Source organism: Sebastes fasciatus, chromosome 6 (assembly GCF_043250625.1).
Source record: "Sebastes fasciatus isolate fSebFas1 chromosome 6, fSebFas1.pri, whole genome shotgun sequence".
In the NCBI taxonomy this organism is placed as follows: domain Eukaryota; kingdom Metazoa; phylum Chordata; class Actinopteri; order Perciformes; family Sebastidae; genus Sebastes; species Sebastes fasciatus.
The window spans coordinates 1,675,349-1,697,717 of record NC_133800.1 but is presented as its reverse complement, the minus strand read 5'-3'; the positions used below and the strand labels follow the sequence as shown (position 1 = coordinate 1,697,717).

Here is a 22,369-nt window from a genome sequence, read left to right as displayed (position 1 = left end):
TACCTGCATACACCTGATCATCTGCTCTGTACCTGCATACACCTGATCATCTGCTCTCTACCTGCATACACCTGATCATCTGCTCTCTACCTGCATACACCTGCATACACCTGATCATCTGCTCTCTACCTGCATACACCTGATCATCTGCTCTCTACCTGCATACACCTGATCATCTGCTCTGTACCTGCATACACCTGATCATCTGCTCTGTACCCGCATACACCTGGTCATCTGCTCTCTACCTGCATACACCTGATCATCTGCTCTGTACCCGCATACACCTGATCATCTGCTCTCTACCTGCATACACCTGATAATCTTCTCTGTACCTGCATACACCTGATCATATGCTCTCTACCTGCATACACTTGATCAGCTGCTCTCTACCTGCATACACCTGATAATCTGCTCTGTACCTGCATACACCTGATCATCTGCTCTCTACCTGCATACACCTGATCATCTGCTCTCTACCTGCATACACCTGATCATCTGCTCTCTACCTGCATACACTTGATCATCTGCTCTCTACCTGCATACACCTGATCATCTGCTCTCTACCTGCATACACCTGATCATCTGCTCTCTACCTGCATACACCTGATCATCTGCTCTCTACCTGCATACACCTGATCATCTGTTCTCTACCTGCATACACCTGATCATCTGCATACACCTGATCATCTGCTCTCTACCTGCATACACCTGATCATCTGCTCTGTACCCGCATACACCTGATCATCTGCTCTCTACCTGCATACACCTGATAATCTTCTCTGTACCTGCATACACCTGATCATATGCTCTCTACCTGCATACACTTGATCATCTGCTCTCTACCTGCATACACCTGATCATCTGTTCTCTACCTGCATACACCTGATCATCTGCTCTCTACCTGCATACACCTGATCATCTGCTCTCTACCTGCATACACCTGATCATCTGCTCTCTACCTGCATACACCTGATCATCTGCTCTCTACCTGCATACACTTGATCATCTGCTCTCTACCTGCATACACCTGATCATCTGCTCTCTACCTGCATACACCTGATCATCTGCTCTCTACCTGCATACATTTGATCATCTGCTCTCTACCTGCATACACCTGATCATCTGCTCTCTACCTGCATACACTTGATCATCTGCTCTCTACCTGCATACACCTGATCATCTGCTCTCTACCTGCATACACTTGATCATCTGCTCTCTACCTGCATACACCTGATCATCTGTTCTCTACCTGCATACACCTGATCATCTGCTCTCTACCTGCATACACTTGATCATCTGCTCTCTACCTGCATACACCTGATCATCTGCTCTCTACCTGCATACACCTGATCATCTGCTCTCTACCTGCATACACTTGATCATCTGCTCTCTACCTGCATACACCTGATCATCTGCTCTCTACCTGCATACACCCGATCATCTGCTCTCTACCTGCATACACCCGATCATCTGCTCTGTACCTGCATACACCTGATCATCTGCTCTGTACCCGCATACACCTGATCATCTGCTCTCTACCTGCATACACCTGATCATCTGCTCTCTACCTGCATACACCTGATCATCTGTTCTCTACCTGCTTACACCTGATCATCTGCTCTCTTCCGGCATACACCTGATCATCTGCTCTCTTCCTGCTTACACCTGACTGTCTGTCTCATCATGGAGCGGTCAGTGACGTCAGGTGAGGAGGCGGGTCCAGAGAGTGGTTAATGCGCATGTTGTTGGAGCCTACAGGTACAGGTGATCTCCACTCCGTCTCGCTGTGATCGGGGGAAACATGGGGAAACTTCAAGAGTTTGAGATCACGTTTGACAAAAACAAAGTGGTGTACAGTCCGGGCGACTCTATCTCTGGAACGGTGAAGTTCCGCCTGGGCCAGCCGCTGCAGTGTAAAGGTGAGACACAGCTCGCTTATTCCGACAACATCAGCGCACCTGGGGACAAAACGTCGCCGTCGCTAAATAAGGAAGTAAAGCTTTTAACCGAGATTACATAGGCTGTACATTAGCCTCACATGATTTTTACCATGAGAATAACCCGCTAAAATCACTTTAATGTTGATCAGATAGTGTGCGGTAGTACTGGCTTTAAAGGGATTCCTACAGCTGTATTCTAATGTTCCTGTAATGTTCCTACAGGTTGATTCTGGGTTTCAGTCACAGGTTATAATGGCACCTAATGGGCTAATGATATTTCTCCCATTATCATCATCCTAGAGACAGATCACGAGTCCTCCCCACCCCTCCCACAGAAATATTTAACGTTAACAAAAAATAGACCCCTTACTTTATTTTAAATTGATTTTTTAAAATGTTCTATTCATTCAATGAACTGTTGCAGTCAAACATTCCAACAGGAAACGCTCAAAAACGTTATTATTTTTCAGAGTTAGTCTAAGTTGGAGAAATTTCTCAGCCCATAAAAGAACACTTAATCTTTAAGTTTTGTTTTTTTTAAAAATCACCAGATGTCCAAATTTCATACATACACACTCCTATAAATGAAAAAGAAGTTGGGGAAATAATTAAACTTTTATTTATTGACCTAAAATCAGTCTATACAATATCTACTAATATAAAATGTAAACTCCCCTCAGTTATATACTGTACTGTATATTCCTCTCTGTGACCTGGAACATCTACTATAGGAGTCTACTGTAGCTCTCTGGAAGTGTTATTCCATGATGCTTACTGTCTGTGGTCTGTTAGTGTTCAGTCCTGTGCTTCTCTACAGTGGGATGCTCTGCTGGGTTGTGTGTTTGTGCCACCTGGGTCAGGTGTTGGGATTTCCGTTTGCGTACTTCAGTGGAACATTTTTCTGCCCTTACAGTGTTTCCACTCATTGCCTGCTGCTCATTCCAGATCTATTGCATGCCACACACTGTCCAGCCATATACTACATTTCGACCTAGTCTTGTTTTACATCTTACAGTGCATGTGCTGGAGCCCATTTCTCACAGGCTTTAGATTCACTTTGTGCCCTAATTATTAAGTGACACTTTCTTCTTGATCATTCTCTCTCTCTCTCTCTCTCTCTCTCTCTCTCTCTCTCTCTCTCTCTCTCTCTCTCTCTCTCTCTCTCTCTCTCTCTCTCTCTCTCTCTCTCTCTCTCTCTCTCTCTCTCTCTCTCTTTGTTATCTGTTGTCTTGCTGAGAGCAGCTCTTATGTGTTTGGGAGTTTCTGTTTGAATGCTTGCGGGCCCTCCAGTCTGTTTACATTCCACATCAAGTAGAGCTGGTCTGACTGTCGGCGTCACAGAGGAAACAAACTCTCTCCCATTGCAACACTTTGAATCACTGATGGATTATGAAGTGGGTTGGGCCCTGAGACATATTACTGGGCAAATATTGACATTGCATTAAAAATCAAATATGTTTCAGTCATCGCTGTTCACCTGGGATGCGATGGATATGTTTTAGCTTTGTTTTTGTGGTGTTTTTAGACCGAAAAGAGTTAGATTTTATAAAATGTGGATGTGGACATATACTGTTGTTGGTCTGGGTCAGTTTTCCCGCGTTTGGTTCCAATGAAGGGATATCTTTCTGCTACAGGAACCATACAGTACAGTGATATTTTAGACCACAGTGTTCGTTATGGGTGTAAGAATATATAGAAAAAAATCGAATATCGGAATATTATGAGTTGGGATACTGTATCCATTCTCAAAAACACTGTATTGATTTTTAATTAATAGTAAACATGCAAAGATTAACTCAATCAATACTTTATTTCACTTACAAAGAGATGTGCTCTCTCAAAGTAGTGCTATGATGTTGGATGTTACGGGGACCGTGATAAATACAAATGCAGATCCCACTGTTCTGATTGCATAAACTAAGTCACCTTTTTTACTCAGATTTTATGCATATGGTGGTGTGTTTTTTATACTATGACAGTTTTACTAAAATTAGATAACAAAATTGCAGTATATAGCCTTACTTACAGTATCACAATATATTGAATCGTAACCCCTGATTCGTGATATGTATGGTATGGCCAGATTCTTGCCAATACACAGCCCTAGTGTTCGTCCAACTTTAAGACAGTTTATGTTTGACCCATTCCTGTTTCAACATGACAGTGCCTCCCCGACTGAATCTATCATGATCTAACAGATAAATATCATCATTTAACATGGAATGCCCTTATTACCCTTACACACCTAAGAACACTTATTAATTACGAAAGTTTCTTCTTAAGTAATGCTTTTTTAGTGTTTTTTTAAAACCATATATATCAATTTGTTGTGAAACAACAAAATGAATTCAGAACACTTTTGACCATGTGATCGCCAAGGTGGTTTTTGCCAAGTTGACATTTTGAGGAGCCAAGCAGCACACAGCAGTGAGATGGCCAACAACTGACCTTTATACTGTAACTGTACATAAGTAATCAACCCTCACCTGCGATTGGCCGTGGATTCAGCGCCTTCAGGGGACACACCCTCAGCGTTTCAGAGCAGAGAGAACTGCTTATTTTCTCATGATTTTGGAACATAATTTTATATACTTGTTGATTTTTTATTATTATTTAATTCAAAATTAACAAAACTTTTTTGTTGATTTTAAGTAATGTACACTGATTTTAAGTAATGTACACTGTTGGGACCACACCAGATTTTTGGAACAAAGAGCGGCCTGTAAGGCCAGACGCCTTAAAACAGGCCTACATGGAAAAAGAAAAGCCTAAACAAAGGGGACAAAGACTAACCGCCAATTCTTTGAAATCCCTCACCTGGGTGCGAGATTTCATTTGAATTCAATTCCTGATCTCCCATTGGATTGGGCTCACAGGAACTTTGGGAAAGTTTCCGGTGACGCGCCCACAGTCTCACCGGAGATATAAGCAGAGGGCAGGTACAAGGACGCAAATTTTCGCGGCCTCGTGCTCCATTAGGAGCAACCTCTCGCGTGACGTAACCTCTTGCGTGGTCACGTCCGCCTCGTGCTTCCTCTTGCTCCTCCCCCACACAATTGGTGCCCCTGTGTGAGGCTTTCTAATACCAGTTTTATTGCAATATTTATGCACAATAATCCAGATTTGTCACATTTGGGTTATTCATTTTTCAGAAATTTCGATTTTTTTAAAATTAATTTGCACACGATTTGTCAAACATATAGTCAGTTGTGGGCTGTGGATTGTTTCAGTGTGTAGTAGTGGTTAGTTATTTTCATTTTTAATTTAAATATCAATTTTGGTTGCTATTTGGTTTTGAAATCCCTAACACACCAACATAGCTGTTACTCACTAGTAGGGATGTCACGATACCAGAAATCTAGTAGTCGATACCAATACCAGTGAATTTCCACGATTCTCGTTACCCAAATGGATACCACGGTACAAAATTCAACATACTCTATTATTAAAAACATTTGAACATTACAAAAAACTGATGCATGTAGCCTTTAAGTAATAAATAAAAAGAATTGACCCATTTTGTTCATTTTGGCATATCAGCGGCATGTTATCAATCGATAGTCAGACGACGGACGCTACATACTGACCGTGAATGCATCTGGTCTGTCAGCTCAGAGTAGCAGGAGTCACACAGGGACGAGAGAGTTGACAGACCGAGAAAATGCAGAGGATTTGTTGTCGAAGTGAAAAGAAAACGCACCTTTTTGGCAATATTTCATGTTTAATCCCAATGCAATAAGGGAACCATAACATTAATAAGGTAATCGCCGCGAGACGGATAGAGCCAGGTAGAACCCTGCAGCGGAGCCCCGCAGCAAAAACGCTACTGGAGAGGCCAGACACACCGCCAACCGACGGTAAAGATTAGAGTCAGCGCTCTGCACATATTGACCGTCATCTTTTCTTGTAAAATGTCCGGTGTAATTGGTGACAGCGGTGTTGTCACAAGTTTATTAACCGGTGGGAAATTTTGCTCACCGTCACATCCCTACCAATGACCATTACAGGCATCGTACGGTACCTTCGGTACTGTAGAAAAAGAGTACCGTCACATTTATAGAATTTGGGCATCGACTTGGTACTGAAGTATCGGTTCTCGTGACATCCCTACTCACTAGAGGTGCTAGAGTCACTTCATTAACATCCTAAATCCTACATCCAAAAAGGGCTCAGGACGGCCAGGTACGTACCGCTGCCGACCTGTTAGCCCAAAAGTCACCTGACTCAGACACTGGGAAGGGTTCTGCTTCCGACCCATCCAGCCAAACCTTAAAGGCTCCTGGCCGGACATCCTCCAACCTCATCACCCTTTACAGTCACGGTGCACCAGTAACAGCCCGCCCGGTGGACACAGGTTCACTGCCCTCCAGGAGTGTACCCCAATCCACCCAGAGTCGTGTCACCTTGCGCTTTGACCGATCTCCATCTCCATCCCGGAAAGGGGGGAGTTACTCCCGAGGCACGAGTGGCTTTAGGCCCTCATACGCTGATGATTGGTACACGTCACGTAGCTCGCGACCTCACCCTGATCGAACTCCGTCCCCTGCATGAAGGGGGAGCAGTCGTCCTTGTCACTATGGAGATCCAAGCGACTACAGGTCTTCGGATGACTCGGACGGCCCTTACCTGCCCGAGATCAAGGCCTGCATACCCGTCAGCTTGAGTCCCTTGCAAAGGACATCGAGCGCTTTGACCCAAGTAGTCGAGAGTCCAACATCGACAACTACCTCAGGGAGATCGAGCGCTGTCTTCTTGATTTACCTCACGCTTCATCACGTGAGAAGCTTAAGTTTGTCTGGAAAACCATGGCTAGAAGCGTCCATGTCTTCATGGAAACCCTTGCACCAGAGATCTGGGACCGCTATCCAGCACTCTGTAAAGCTCTGCTAGAGGACTATTCACCATACACAGACCAAGCTTCTGCCACTCTCTGCACTTTCGCTGTCATGCATAAAACGCATGAGTCCTCAAGAGATTATGCCTGAGAGCCGCGTACTTTCAGGGACACAACACCCCGGGCCTGGAGGAGGAACACACCTTTAAGTCCCTGTTCCTGCACAACCTCCACCAAAGTGTGCGTTATGATGTAACCATGTACAGCAGTTCAAACTATTTCACCATGCAGAAGATCAGGAAGTATGCGCAGATGGCATGGGAGACACAGATGCGCCCTGCTAGGAGATACGACAACAACGCCAGAGTCCTAGGGATTCAGACCTCTGAAAGTACCGACCTGGCGCTCGAAGGCAATGAAATGTTACTACAACCAGCTGTTGTAGTAACAGCTGGTTGTGAGAGTCAGTGCTCGGATTCACCCTTCACCTTTCACCTCATAAATGTAAAGTTGTGTTTAAATACTGTCATTTTGAGTGAACAATCCTTTTGAGACTGTATCAACAATTTGGTTATTGGTCCCAGATTCCAGGCTGTTGCCTTGTTACTATTAATGCTTAGTAATAATTGCCAATAATTTTTTTAGATTTGCTAATAACCAAACCTGTTCCTACCAACCCCCTACAACACAGTGTTGTACATTATAATTTTTTTTCACATGCACTGATGATGATTCACTCCAACCGTTGGAAATGTTCTAACAGCGGGTCACCTGATAGTTAGTGTACGGAAAAGAATAGAACTGCTTGGTTAGGCTTTAATTGTGCTTACTTCACTACTCTATAGTTGGCCAATTTAAACATTGAGGCGAGAACAAACTCAGCTGGATAACTTAGAATGTCAGTACAGTACTTTCTTCAGTTACATATTTGCACGAGTGCTGGGTTTCATAGTAGGCCTGCTAGTGGGCATCTCCTCTTTCCTCTTTTATCTCTGCACTTTAGTGTAACACACTGCTGTTTTGATTCTGCCCAGAGAGGAAATGACTGTCTGCTTAATGAAATTTTTTGCATATGAGAAGTGTTTGATGCTGTAGCTGCTTAGAAATTTCTCTGTGGCTAAATCCTTAAGTCTGTGTATTCTTATTTGCAGCCATCAAAGTGAACTGCAACGGTTTCTGTGGGATCACCAGTAAGGTAAATGACACGGCATGGACGGTGGAGGAGCAGTACTTCAACAGTACCGTCTCTGTTGCAGACAAAGGTACGTTGCCGAGCAATTGAAATGTTAACTACAAAACTGATCCAAAGAGTTTGATCTATCCTGCTAGTAGTATCCAGTAGGTGCAGTTTACCACATCAGAAGAGTTCATATCGAGGCAAGTGTCCAGTCACAGATTAGAGTGCTCAATTGGCCTTAAATAGCCTACTTCTTTGTGAGTTGGTTTACCACAGGAAACGTCAAAATACACAGGGTGAAAAAAACTATCCACACACACAATTTTGTAACAATGAAACAATAGTTTTATTTTCTACGATTGAAAGATTAAAAATAATTGAAGTGTAAACTGTTGTAGTGTAGGGTCCCATTTTCCACTGTTGATACTGCATGCAGCCCCGAGGCATATCTGTCTGGTGGGAAACTGACGGATGTTAACTGTGCTCTCTGCGTCCCGTACAGGAACCATGAAACAAGGAGAACACACTTTTCCCTTCAAGTTTCTCATACCAGGTAGGAGCATGGAGTGTTGGGATGAACACGTTATTGCACATTCTTTCCTGTGTTTGTGTGTTTTGACAGGCATGTCCTGGCATGTTGATGTTTACCCTACTTCCCTTGTGGTTCAGCATCAGTGAGGATGGGGCTCTTATCCCACTTCTTATTCACTGGGGCTTATGAGTGCTTTGTGAAACATTGCACTGCTACCCAGTATTTGTTTGAAGCAGTCCAACTTATTCAGCTTAAGCTGCTCTAGTCAATATTTGTATATTAACAACGGATCCAATGAGCGTGTAATGTGAAATGGGGTCACTCATGTTAAATAACCCACAGAGAATTATCACCAACTCTGCAGTTCCCCTCAGCTCTACAGAACTTTTTTGCCTTTTTGTGCTCATTGTTTTTGTTTTTGTTGTACTATTTTGTTTCACTCTCGCTGCTCTCAATAGCAGAACGCTGTTTTCAGTGAAAATGCTCCGATAAACCCACTGTACAGTACCTGCTCAGCACCAAACAGCAGACAGACACAGTTAAGGACTAGCTGGTGGACATAGTGGAGCATTAAGCAGCTGAAGAGTCAGATATTTTTCTCAGGAGTTGTTGGAGATCAAAATAGAGCTACATGTAAAAGGAGAATAAATATTGGACACTATTGGTGTCCACAAATATGACTCAAAATGAATGCTTATGTTGATCTGTGTCAGTTGGACATGTAAACAGTTTGCTACATGGTCGCCATATTGGGTTGGGTGATATTTCCCTCAAGAAAAAAAAGATATACGATATCATCGTCCACAAAAAGCTGAAGAGAGACGCATGTAGATGTAAATATCTATGGACTGGAGACACATACATTGCAATACCCATAAGTGGCCACAATGTATAGACAGTTAGCGCTGAGATCAATAAATCAGATCAATCAGCTGGTGACTAGTAACGGCTCTCGTGTAGTCTTGCCAACGTTTATATTTTTTTACTTTTGATTGAGGGCTGATTGCTCACCGTGGGAGGAGTTTTGGTCTCCGGCTGCTCTTTGTGGAGGAAGTGGTTGGCAGACTATCGTATTCTGGATGGTGAGTTCTAAGATGGGAGCGGAGATTTGTGGCGTTTCCATCTTTAGTTCCGACTTGTTTATCGCACAGTTTACAAATCACTTTGTTCACGTTTTCTGGCTCTCCTTTTTCGTTTGGTTTAAAACCAAACTATCGCCAATGACCCCCCCCTTCTCCCCCTCAAACAAGTGTGCAAGAGACCAGAGAGAAAGACGGTGTGTGTTCAGCTTTCACTACTTTTGTAGCTTCTAACTGAATCTCCGACTTCACTGTTTGTACTTTCAGATATCTGCTTTATTTTACCTTTCACTTTTCAGCTGCATAGGAGTCGTGTTAAGTTACTGCTGATGAAAACTCAACATTTCCTGATTTTGCTGTTTCATAATAAAAGCTTTTGAATAACAAAGTAATGGGGGACTTTTATTGTGAATAACATTAGAAATGAAATGTGTTTATCACGTATACAGCCGCTCCTTTGAGTAGCGGGTAACTGTTGTAATGGATACGTAAATCCCTGCCGTGCTGGGCTGACGCGTCGAGTCATGTATGGAAAAATCCTACAAGACACTGGAACTTGGCTTGTGTCTTGAGGAGTTGTAGCATTTATTCACCGACAGCCTAAACTGTACACACACTGCACTGCTACGCTCACAGCTAGTTATGGCTGACTTCATACTCATCGTCACTCCGTCACACACACACACACACACACACACACACACACACACACACACACACGCTCCCTCTCTCTGTCTGTCTCTCTCTTGACCGCAAACACCGACACTCGCTAGCGTTAAGCACGCAACCTACGCACTGAGTTATTCCTTAAAGGAGTTTGCTACTTGTAGAACGCATTTTAGTTTAAAAAATATCTTAAAAATACATAATTCCCTGATACTTTGCCCCATCAAGCCCGGCTCAGGCCTGTCTGGCTTGCAGTATACTGGTGGAATCCCTGTACTCAACATAATTAAATATCGTTCTGTTATTGTTGACAGGTGAGGACCATTATCATGGCCAATCAATATCATGTCAAACGATAATCTCGTTATATTACCCAAGCCTATTTACCATATCGACTTTATAAGGTGACGTTATGTCAATGTCATGTTTACAGTTTGTTTCACTGTCCTCAGGTGGCAAAATCAGATCAATCAATGCATATGGAGTCAGATCAGTCTGACTCAATCAATCAGTCTGTCTGAGATAGATGAAAATTGCAAGTACTTTTAAATACATATATTTGTGGATTTCTATTACATTGATATATTATTTTAGATCAAGAAATATCTGTGTGCATCAGAAATATATTTGTGAACCTTATGTTTTTATGAGGATTTATTTTTCATTTATATGCAGCAATAACTATTTTTGTGTGCATTGAAAAATATTTTGTGGAGAGAGGCTGTGTCCGAAATCGCATACAATGCACTACATACCCAATATGCGTACTATATTTATGCCGCCGTAGTGTCCAGAGTTTGGATACTGTAATTTATCTCCAGAATAGAATTCAATTCGCTTACTATTAGTTCCATACAAAGGTTTTGGACATTCTAAAAAATCCCACATACTGTTTTAGCGTACTAAATAACATGTTAGCATGGCATTTCGGACGCAACCAGTCATTTATATATAAATCACAAAATACATTTGTGAATTCTTCTGTATACATTCATTAATACTGAGACTGATCTGACTCCATATATGCAGCTTTAAAGGACAATCTGTCTGTAACCACTGGGCAACCGGGTCTTGCATGTATAGTCTATGTTTGTACTCTGTGCACTCTAATGCAACCAATACAAAGGCCTCATAGGAAATACTGCCATCAGTTTTGTTTAGAAATACTGATTCAACTTATTTTAAAGGGGAACTATAGCCATTTTCGAAATTCTTTTTTTTGTAATTTAATTTTTATTTTGGAAAAGCATTAATTTCACATAACAGAATCAGTATTACTGCCAACAAATTCACATAACATTGTGCACATTTAAAACAAAACATTATGCAATACAATTGACAACCTTTTTAGATAGATGGATGGATAGATAGATAGATAGATAGATAGTAACTTTATTGATCCCGAGGGAAATTCAAGTTTCCAGCATCACAGTTCCATAGTGCAAACATATTAGTAAAAACGGCACAAGTAAGTAATACAGAGTATAAAAAAATATACCAGATATAAAAATAACAGGAGATGAAGAAACTGTTAAAAATTAATATAGTGCAGGTTAACAACTGAGATATGGGACTATTAAAAATGTGAATATAGTGCAGAAAGTGACATAGTGCTGGATAATATAATATAGGAGATATAGATATTAAGAAATGTCAAATATGGAATATAATGTGGGATAAGAACTGAGGTAGAGAGTTTTTAAAAATAGACTTAAGTGCAGAATAAGCTGTACATTGTTGTAGAATACAGTAAAACCAGTCTATAAAGGTGCAGAGTAGAGCTGTTTGTGGTGTGCAGAATTAAAAAGTAGCTCAGTCTATTAAAGGGACTATTTGTAACTTTCAGAAATGCTTCTTAACAGCGACACCTGTGGCCGTGAAATCAACGAAAGTCAGCGTCGGGCTCGAGCTTGTGCTCGCTCTAAATAGACATGAACGAGCATCGCTCAAAACAGTGAGGCGACACACGTCAGCTAAATCACAATATCACTCTATATTTCAGCTGCTTGGCAGTAATGTTAGCTGACCAGACGGAGGTCTCTCCATGAATCAATGCTGATACTGTGTTTGCTTCTCCTGCCTCAGCGCAGGCTGAGGCAGCGGGGCTCTGCAGCGAGAAACTCGTCTTCCTCCGCCCGCAGCCGGAGTGAGCAGGGAGACACCGGCACCTGGTCGGTAACGAGACGATAACGTTTCTCTCTGCGGAGCCCCGTCATTTCACAAGACACAGGAAACCTCTGTTGGTCTGGTGAAGCTGCAGCAGTTATTTCTGCACAAACGTCCACTAGATATTCTCAGAGCTAAACTAACTCCTCTGCAGTGTGGAGTGAGCGCGCGTTCACGTCTAGAGGTGGAGCGAGTACGCGAGAACGCACGCGCTGTCTGAGTGAAGGCAGGCAGGCAGAGGAGCGGGGACGCCGGCGACACGAGGGTGAGGGGCCAGTACAGTCCCACTGAAGACGAGAGCCCTGGTTGCAGGTCTTGTGGATTTTCTCAGGGTGCAGAGTTGCACAGAGGTATCTTACCCTGGTGTGCCCCCCCTCGACGAGGGCCTCACGGCCCAACTGCTTCCACAGTCAGTGGGCTGGTCAGAGAGCAGGGAGCCTCTACCGCCGCTGCTGCATGAAAGGGAAATGCTGGAATATTTTGACAAAATATTTCAACTGGGAGCGCAGCTAGCTGCAGCTGCTAACAATTTGGGTGTGTTGGGCATCTCGTTGGCATCTTCTCAGACTGACTGCCTTGCTGTCTCAGACTTACTTTTGTTAAAGTTCGTGGAACATCAGTGGGATAGAGCACCATTTCCTTCTGCTGCCTCCACTTGTAGTGTAAAAGTGCTTTGAGTGGTCAGAAGGCTAGAAAAGCGCTATATAAATGCTAGTCCATTTACCATCCATTTACTTCACGGGTTGCCTCGTCAGAGGCTCCCTGGCCCCGCCCTCCTCACAGCCGAGGTGAGCACATTTAACTAAGCGCAGTGAGGGCTTGCTGTAAAGAGTGTGTGTGTGTTTCTTTGTTCTGCTGGCGTGTTCTGCTGCATGCACGAGCATGAACACACGTGGTCTGATCAGAAACAAAGGAACATGTGAGCTGGAACTTTTGAGTTTCCCATCTGCGTTTATATCTGAATGTAGGGTATTTCAGGGTATACATTATCCTAATGTGTGTTGGGTAATACGCTGGGTTAGAAAAGATGGTTAGTGTTCATGCAAGACTGTGTCTGTGTGAAGTAAAACTAACACATCAGCCAGCTACCTAAATGACCTGACTACACAATATCACAACAATAAAGCTCAGTGAATGCATTCAACAAATCAATACACGTACAATAGCAAAGTAAAACAGTCCTGTGCCTAATCGTGTACTGTTACGATATGCTAATGCCCAGTTAACATTACGTGAACAGTCCATGAAGAGAGAGATGTTACTTAGCATTAGCGTGCTGCTTTGTTAGCTCCGCTGGCGTTGGTTCTGTCATTTTCGTGGATGAACCAGCAGAGAAGAATTGTGGTTCGAACTGTTGAATGCCATCTTTACTGCTGTGCTGTGTTCAGATGTTGCAGATTGAAGGAAACCGCTGGGTTATTTCTTAAACTTAAACTTTATTACATTTATCATATACAGTACATACAGATAACCAGCTCTACCACTGAGCTACAGTGGTAGAGCTGTAAATGAAGCATGCCAGCACACTGGTTAACTTGCAGACACACACCAGATCTGAGACGGTGAGTTTTTTCTGAAACTGGTTCAACCGGACAAATGGTTCACCACCATTGACTTGAAAGACGCATACTTTCATGTTGAGGCAGCTCCAAAACACAGGAAATCCTTGCGTTTCACCTTCCAGGGAATAGCCTACAAGTACAACAGGCTGCCGTTTGGCTACTCCCTGGTCTCTTGCACCTTCAGCAGATGTGTGGACACAGCGCTGCACCCACAGCGCTGCACCCACAGCGCTTCACCCACTGCGCTGCACCCACTGCGCTGCACCCACTGCGCGACCGTGGCATGAGGGTCTTCTTTTATTTCGACGACTTAATCGTCACAGCCAAGTCCAGAGAATGGGCTATGTTCCCCACGGCCCAATTGAACTTAGACCTAACTAAGTTGGGGTACGTGATCAACTGGAAGAAGAGCAGCCCCATGCCACACCAACAGGTGGAATATTTTAGGGTTTTGCTCGATGCATGCAGGCTGCGGGCCACTCTGTTGGAACACAGATGGACGGCCATCTGTACCCACCCTAGTGGTGGGGCTGCTGCACATGCAGTGCCTGAATAGGTGGTTTTCCAGCCTCCGCTTGGATGCCAAGAAGCACAAGCGGTGCTTGATTACCATTCCCCCTTGGTAGAGAATGACCTACCCTACTGGGGTGTTGAAGGGAACGCCACTGGGATGAGTGACCTCCTACATCACAGTGTCCATGGATGCGTCTCTGATGGGGTGGGGGAGAACCTGCCTGGGGAGAGCAGTTGGTGGGGTGTGGCCTCTGGCAGAGGACCGACACATCAACCTCCTTGATCTTCAGACAGTATTCTTGGTCCTCCAGAACTTCAGGCCCCTGATACGGGGGAAACACTTGATGGTGAGGACCAACAACCACACCACGTGGCCTATTTCATCAGGCAGGGCAGAGTTCGGTCTGCTCTCCTGTTGGATGGAGATTCTGTGGTTGTGGGCCTCAGAGCACCTGTTGTCTCTGAAGGCTCTGCGCATTCCGGGACTGGAAAACCGGAGAGCTGAACTCAGGTCATGAAAGGCTTCACCCAGAGGTGGTGAAGCAGATTTTTTTTTTTTTTCTTCTTCCCCATGCAGGGGACAGGGAGGCGAAGTTCCATCTCCCAGTTCCGAATTTGGAACACACGGCCCCCATCAGGCGAACTGAACAGCTGTTTGTGTGCTTTGGGGATGTTGAAGCCCGATCCAAGAAACGCCTGGCGGCATGCCAGGCGTTTCTTGGATCTTTCTTTGTGAGTGTATCTCCCAAGCCTACAGGCAGGCGGGAAGAGACCCTCCCACTGTGGTCCATGCAGACTCTACACGCAGCGTGGCTGTGTCGGTTACCTTGTTCAGTGGGGTGAGTGTCGAGGACCCTGCAGGGTTGGCCATGGCTCTCCCCAGTTCAGTTGTGTACTACCTGGGTTGTCTGGGGCCCCCTACTACTCTGCTGTGGGGGCCGAGGTTACAAAGAAGTAGGTGGGCTGCAGCGAATAACCTTTAGCCAGTCAGGATCAGTGCGATTGTGTCAATGTTATGTGGGCCCAGGCTGTGCATTCATCCGGCTTCACCTATTGTACCCATAGAGTCCAGTAGCGGACGCAGTCTGTGTGAGTTAGAACGAAGGTTGCGATATTGTAACCCTAGTTCTATAAGCACAGGCGGAGCCCTCTACCAAGGGGGCCCTGTTGCTCCTGCGCTGATCGCTGAAGAGGGTGTAGGTCAGGATGGCAGACCGCTTTGTGCGCTGCCTTATATACTGTGGCGTTCTGCATATATTTGAGTAGGCACATCCTCAGGAGGCAGAGCTGTTCGTCCACAAATTGGAAGACAGGCGGTTCGATCCCTGACTCCTCCAGTCCGCATGTCGATGTGTCCTTGAATCCCAAATTGCACCCAAAGGCTGTGCGGTCAGTGTGTGAGTGAGCATTTAGATTAGAACTTGATGGGCAGGTTGGCACCTTGGATAGCGGCCTCTGCCATTAGTGTATGAATGGGTGTGTGAATGGGTGAATGTTGACATGTAGTGTAAAGTGCTTTGAGTGGTCGGAAGACTAGAAAATGCACTATATAAATGCAAGTCCATTTACCATTTACCATCCTGCCTGATCATCCGACTGCTTGTGTTTCTTAACCATTGTTGTAGTGATTTCACCTTGTTCCCAGATCTTAGTAATTGCTTTGGTGAATACAATGTTATCATAACTGAAATAAATGATGTATGAAAATAAATAAGACCCCAAGTAGTGTGCCATGTTTTTTCAAACTATATATTTTATTAAAGTCACTGCTTCTTTTTTGCAAAGCAACAGTACCTTTACTTGAATACAGTGTTTGGCTACTCTACCAAACTCTGATCAAGAAAACACATTTCTGTGTCTTATGTTAATGACATTTGTAACTTGTGATATCTAAATATTGTTGTCCTTAAAGACATTTGAACAACACTGTCCACTCTAAGTTTCTATGCACAAACCATTTAAAAATGTTCAACTTTTGGTAGTTTTTTTGGCCCAGTCAGTCATGATTCTTAGAGAACAGTGCACCTTGTCCCTCACTTCCTGTCTACACATTGTTGCCACAGTTAATTATGATGGGCTCTCAAGCACAGAAGAACACAGGCAGCCATTGCGTTTAGCCTTTGTTAGGCCTCTCATCTGCTGGAGTTAATTTTTCCAGGTAAAGCCTTCTCCGCAGGGTGACGAGGAAAACCACAGAAACTCAAAAGCAGCCCTACCGGTCTTTCTACCTTTGTGAATCTAAATCTGTCATTCAAACGTATGTGTGCCTTCAACTCTAGAGTCCATGCAGGTATATCAGGACACTCTCTGGAGTCGTGTTTATTTCTTTTCATTTTTTTTTTTCATTTTTACCTTTATTTGACAGTGTATAGGCAGAGACTTGAAATGGGGGGAGAGAGAGGGCAACAAAAGTCCCAAGGCTGGTATTGACACCCGGGCGTTGTGGTAATGTGGCATGCACTGTAACCACTTTGCTACCAAGGCGCTCCAAGTCTTGTTTTTATATATATATGAAAAGTCAGGAAGATAACTGGTCATTTGTCAGGTTTGTTGTGCCTGTATAGTATTGTCATCTTATATACTGTGAGCAGTAATTCTCTGCTATGATATAAAATGGTCAAATTGTCTGCCATAATTCCTTTGCACAATTGTCAAACTTCTTAGTCTGAAGTCTTAAAATCCAGTGAAAAGATAAACAGAAAAATGTAATCAGTGCAATAACCCTGTTACAACAAATGATGCTATATGTGATAAAAACTAATACATATTTGACGTCTTTCCCACAGACACTGCTCCGACATCTTTTGAAGGCAACTATGGTAGGATCATTTACAGAGTGAGAGCTTTTATTGACACACCGCGATTTGCCAAGGACTACAACACAGAGAAAGCTTTCTACCTGCTACGACTTCTAAACCTGAATGAAATGCAAGACATATGGGTGAGACATTATTAGTTATGTGTATATAGACAATCCTTGACTGGACAGACTGATACATGAGGCTGTTCTAAGTCTTCAGAGTTCAAAAACTCACCACCAACATTTGCTCTTGTTCATTTATCCCTACATCAAGATACATGTAAAATGTCTGTGGTTTTAGGGGTAGTTTTGTGTTGGAACTATTTCTTGACAAAAGACTGTTTATCCATCTGCAGTGCAGGTTGTCCGATGCATTTGGTGAGCCCTGGCATTGTTGGATGGATTTTAGATTTTCTGGTGGACAGATCCCAGTGTGTCAGGTTAAATGGCACTGATATGTTGGATCACCACAGGGCTGTGTTCTGTCACTTATTTTAAACATACTGTACACCGACGACTGCAGAAGTTGTCCTGGGAGACACCTTCTGAAGTTGGCAGATGACTGATGTTGATGATCAAGGCTCAGTGGTCGGTGACTTTGTTCAGTGGTTTTATAACTGAAACTAAAGATAGAAGAAATACCTACAAGCCCATTCAATGAGTTATGGTTCAGAATCAGATCATTGAACAAGTTCAGATTTACAAATCCCTGGGTACTGTCATTGATAATAAGCTGACATTCATTGACAACACAGTGGCAACAACTGCACTTCCTCTGGGAAGCTCAACTCAACAGTTACCAGTAAGTCAATTTAAAGAAGTATTTATTAATGTATTTATTAATTTATTTATTAATTTTCTTTCTTCTTAGATTATTTTTTGGGCTTTTTAATGCCCAAAGAGAGAGATGGTTATGAAAGGGGTAGAGAGAGGGGTCGACATGCAGCAAAGGGCCACAAGTCAGATTTGAACCCTGGTCCGCTGCGGTAAGGACCTTGGTACATGGGGCGCCCCTGTTATTATCAATTTTAGATACATGTTATGGCATTTAAAAGCAAGATCATCAGGTGTGTCTTGGTATGTTATTTTGATATAACTTTATCCAATCTGAACCTAGTTTGAATCCCTTATTGAATCAATCTGTCATCAAATTTGAACATTTGTAACAAATGTTGACCTTAAACCCAAATGTTTAAAGCTGGGGTTTAAAGATGTTCTTCAAAAACATATTTTGTTACATTTATTGAAATTCTCATTATATCCCAACAGCAATCGATAAATAAGATGCTCTGACAAAATTTATGTTCACTTTATGTTCACGCTGAAGGGAGGCCTGAAGGCAGACCTGTAGGGACGTCAGTGTGGCCAACTTGGCAACTTTGTTGCTAGATTCAGCGACTTCTGGAGCTAGTGCTGCCACTTTCATAGGAACAGAGTTGGCAACACTGAGCTGGGTTTTACGCTTGCTAGTTTCTCAACATTATCAACCCTAGCTTTAATTGAAGACTTTTTGTTGGCAGAGAAGGCAGAAGCACTATAGTGTTGAGTGACAGTGTCATTTGTGATCATATACCCTAAAACTGAGCAGGAGAAGATATGAAATGCTGAGTAATATGTACTTGACACATTTACAGCTGTAGACTACTCATTTGGCATACTTCATTTTCTAATCTTTTTCTTAACTATTTTGTTGATCAGCTTATTACATTGATTTGAAACTGATGTGAAGCAGGTAGTTTTTTTCTTTTCTTTTATTAAAGAAGAGTAGGGACTCTGTTGGTCTTTTTCAACTATAAAAACACCCAGTCCACTTGCAATATTAGAGTAATGTTACACAGTGAGGGGTCTCACGAATGAGCTTTGGCCGATTACATTAACCAGACAACAGCCACACAAGTTTTATCATGGCCTTTTGACAAGTAATGTACGCCATTAAGTTAATTGGCTACAGCTGTTATAATGTGCTGCCCACAAATTTTGTTATTTAAACCGGTGAGAAATAAAAATGATAAGAGTCACTGGTGTTAAGCTGAAAGTGTCAAGTCTTTTTTTATATTTTGTCAAGTCTGAAGTCATCAGATTCATGACTCATGTCCAAGTCATGTGACTCAAGCCCACACCTCTGGCGACTTCACTAGATGACAAGACTCCCGGAAGCAACGCACAGTCACTGTGCCCGGTGTTTGGTCACCAAGAAATAGCTTACCACAATTGGTTATTTTTACTTTTCTGTTTGTGTACTGATTAAACTAATGAGACACAGCTTGTTTAATAGTGAGCAAATTCAGTTTGGATTGAGCCAGACTAACCGTTTCCCACTGCTTCCAGTCTTAAAGGGGACATATCGTGCTCATTTTCAGGTTCAACATGATTACATACTTTAATGTTTATTTTCCTCATACTGTCTGCTTGAATATACCTGTATTTACTCTCGGGCTGAAATGCTCCGTTTTAGTGCATTTCAATGGAATTGCAACGGAATTGCGTTGCTAGGCAACAGCTTGGGTCCATGTTTACGTTTTAAAACTGTTAAATGTTGTAAATATTGTATATTTGTGACATCACAAATGGACAGAAATCCTGACGGCTTGTTTCAAAAGCTCAGTTTCTAAATATGGGCTGTGTGTATTTCTATGGGACCTTTAATGCTAAGCTATGCTAGCCATGTCTTGACTCCAGCTCTGCTGTTAACACACACACAAGATTGATCTCTATCTATCTTGTCACTTACCTTGTAATATAACTAGGAAAGAAAACAAATAAGCGTATTTGAATGTTCCTTTAACAAACACGTGTATGTGATAAATCCTTGATGTTATTTCACTTCCTTTCTCCATGCAGGGAACCTGTTCATCTGCAGTGACCCAGCAGTTCACCTACATGCTGGTGAAAACGGGCACGATGGTCATGAAGGCCCAGTCCGACATGAAGGGTTACACACCAGGCCAGATCATCCAGGTGTTGGCCACCATTCACAACCAGTCTGGGAAGACCACAGGCAACATGGCGGCCAGCCTGATGCAGGTAAACACTTCTTCTGACCAAACCTGTAAAGAGCATGTTCTGTTCAGGCTTACAGACCCAAATACACTGTATCAAAGAACAACCATTACTAATCTTAGTAATCCAAATCTCCCATTATAGGCCATCTATCTGCTTCTTCTGTTGCTGATTTCTCTATTTTACCTTTACCTTTGTGAAACATTCTTATGAAACAAATACAATCTACCATGAGATATCCAGCTAAAAGCTGTGCTTTATATTACCAATGGATCAATATGATTTTTAATGTGAAAGAAAGCCAAAGAGAATTACCACTAACTGTTTGCTAACAATTTTGCCATATCAGTTTATAAGGTGATTGATTATATGCCAATGTTGTATATGCAGATTTTTGTGGTGCCCACATGTGGCTGAAACATATTGAAACAGATTCAAATTAAAAGATTAGTACAAATGTACAAGTACAAATGCAGGACACATTAATAATTGAGGCTTCAGATAGCAGCTGGTTTTTCTATTGGCATAAAGCACAGTAATAAACCCTTGTGATTTTATATTGACTGCATTTGTATTCCCCCAGTCACCTTCATAAACTCTTCTCCACTTTATGAATCTCCATGTCCACGTGTGTTTTCAGAGAGTGACCTATGAGACAAAGAGGCCCACCCACGATGTGAGGACGATAGCAGAGGTGGAGGGTGGTGTGGTGAAGGCTGGCAAGGAGGTGGAGTGGAAGGAACAGATCATCGTTCCTCCTCTTCCTCAGTCCTCCCTCGTTGGATGTGATCTTATAAAGATTGAATATTATGTCAAAGTAAGATATGCTCATCCTCTGTTACACTTTGAGCACTGTTTTCTTGTGAAGTGGTCACGTTTTGATTGTTGGACAGACAGTAGGACATTTGAAGACAACTTTTGAGGGACATCCATCGTTATAACCCCTTTCAGTCATACACCACCTTCTATAAATGTGGTAGAGATTCTACACGTTGGTCTCATGTCTGGACGAGTGCCCGAGTCACTTTTACAAAAACCTCCCAATGGCAATGTGACTATTTGGGGCCTGTAATATTTCTGTAATATTTCTGAAATACTTCCAATATGGCACAAGGCTCTACTGAATGCATTACATTTACATGAATTTAAAGGCTACCTGCACAAGATTAAATAAACCTAGACAGATTAAATGCACTTATTGTTTTTCTCCTAATTAAAAGTAGTATTTAATTATTATTATTATTATTATTATTATTATTATTATTATTATTATTATTATTATTATTATTATTATTATTATTATTATCATCTCTTATGCATATAGGAAATAATATCTTTAATAAATCATGAAACACTTTGAATTGGCCAATTTGAATTTTGAAATAGTTGAGGAGATTCTTGTCATGTCAAATGTGGGATTAGTGTGTAACAGCCCCATCACATCACGGGGCAAGAGAGGTTTCTATATTAATATTGTACCTTTTTCCAACTGCATGAATGAATGAAAATCCAGCAAAACACTTCTACACACATTCTATAGGCACAAGTATGAAATCAAGACAATATTTATAATATACGTGTACACGTATGTCTGTTGCAACTACTTGGTGAAATGCTCATGTTGCTTTTAGGGTGATGAAACATAGAAAGGGATCATTATTATTCATGTGTCCAGGGTTTCTTGTAGAACTCTAGCAGAGTGCTGTCTAGATTGGCTGCTCTAACACGTATTCATACTGTATTTAGTTATTTATGAGTTTTGGATTCTAAAGAATGAAAGAGAATCAAACACAAGATTAGGTTGTGGGTATACATTCTGTATTCTTCCAGGAAATCTAACATTCTCTTTTCCTCTGCTTAATCAGGTCAGTTTAAAGTCTCCAGATGTCATGTTGACGTTACCCATCCACATCGGGAACGTCTCACTGGACAAAAAACTGCACCCTTCCAAAAAAGCAACTCCTTCCTCCTCTGCTGCAGCTGAAGATCCACAAGCATCTGCCGCTACCCCTAACATCTCCACCGATCCCACTCTGCCCCCTCGCCCTGCCCCAAAACCCGCTCCACGTCCCATCCCTCGCTCCAGGATGTCCTCCCATA

The 22,369-nt window shown here is 42.6% G+C and overlaps 1 protein-coding gene across 1 annotated transcript in view; it reads left to right on the top strand.

Moving 5' to 3' along the window:
* The first annotated feature begins 1,682 nt into the window (after positions 1-1,682).
* LOC141768758 (arrestin domain-containing protein 1-like) overlaps positions 1,683-22,369 on the top strand; it is a 24,883-nt gene continuing 4,196 nt past the window's right edge. Inside the window, exons 1-7 of the mRNA XM_074637095.1 lie at positions 1,683-1,919; positions 7,926-8,036; positions 8,454-8,504; positions 17,256-17,410; positions 20,111-20,293; positions 20,910-21,086; positions 22,135-22,369. The exon at positions 22,135-22,369 is cut by the window's right edge and continues 300 nt beyond it. Coding sequence (XP_074493196.1) covers positions 1,802-1,919; positions 7,926-8,036; positions 8,454-8,504; positions 17,256-17,410; positions 20,111-20,293; positions 20,910-21,086; positions 22,135-22,369 — 1,030 coding nt within the window. The 5' untranslated portion in view covers positions 1,683-1,801. The remainder of the gene's footprint in view (positions 1,920-7,925; positions 8,037-8,453; positions 8,505-17,255; positions 17,411-20,110; positions 20,294-20,909; positions 21,087-22,134) is intronic.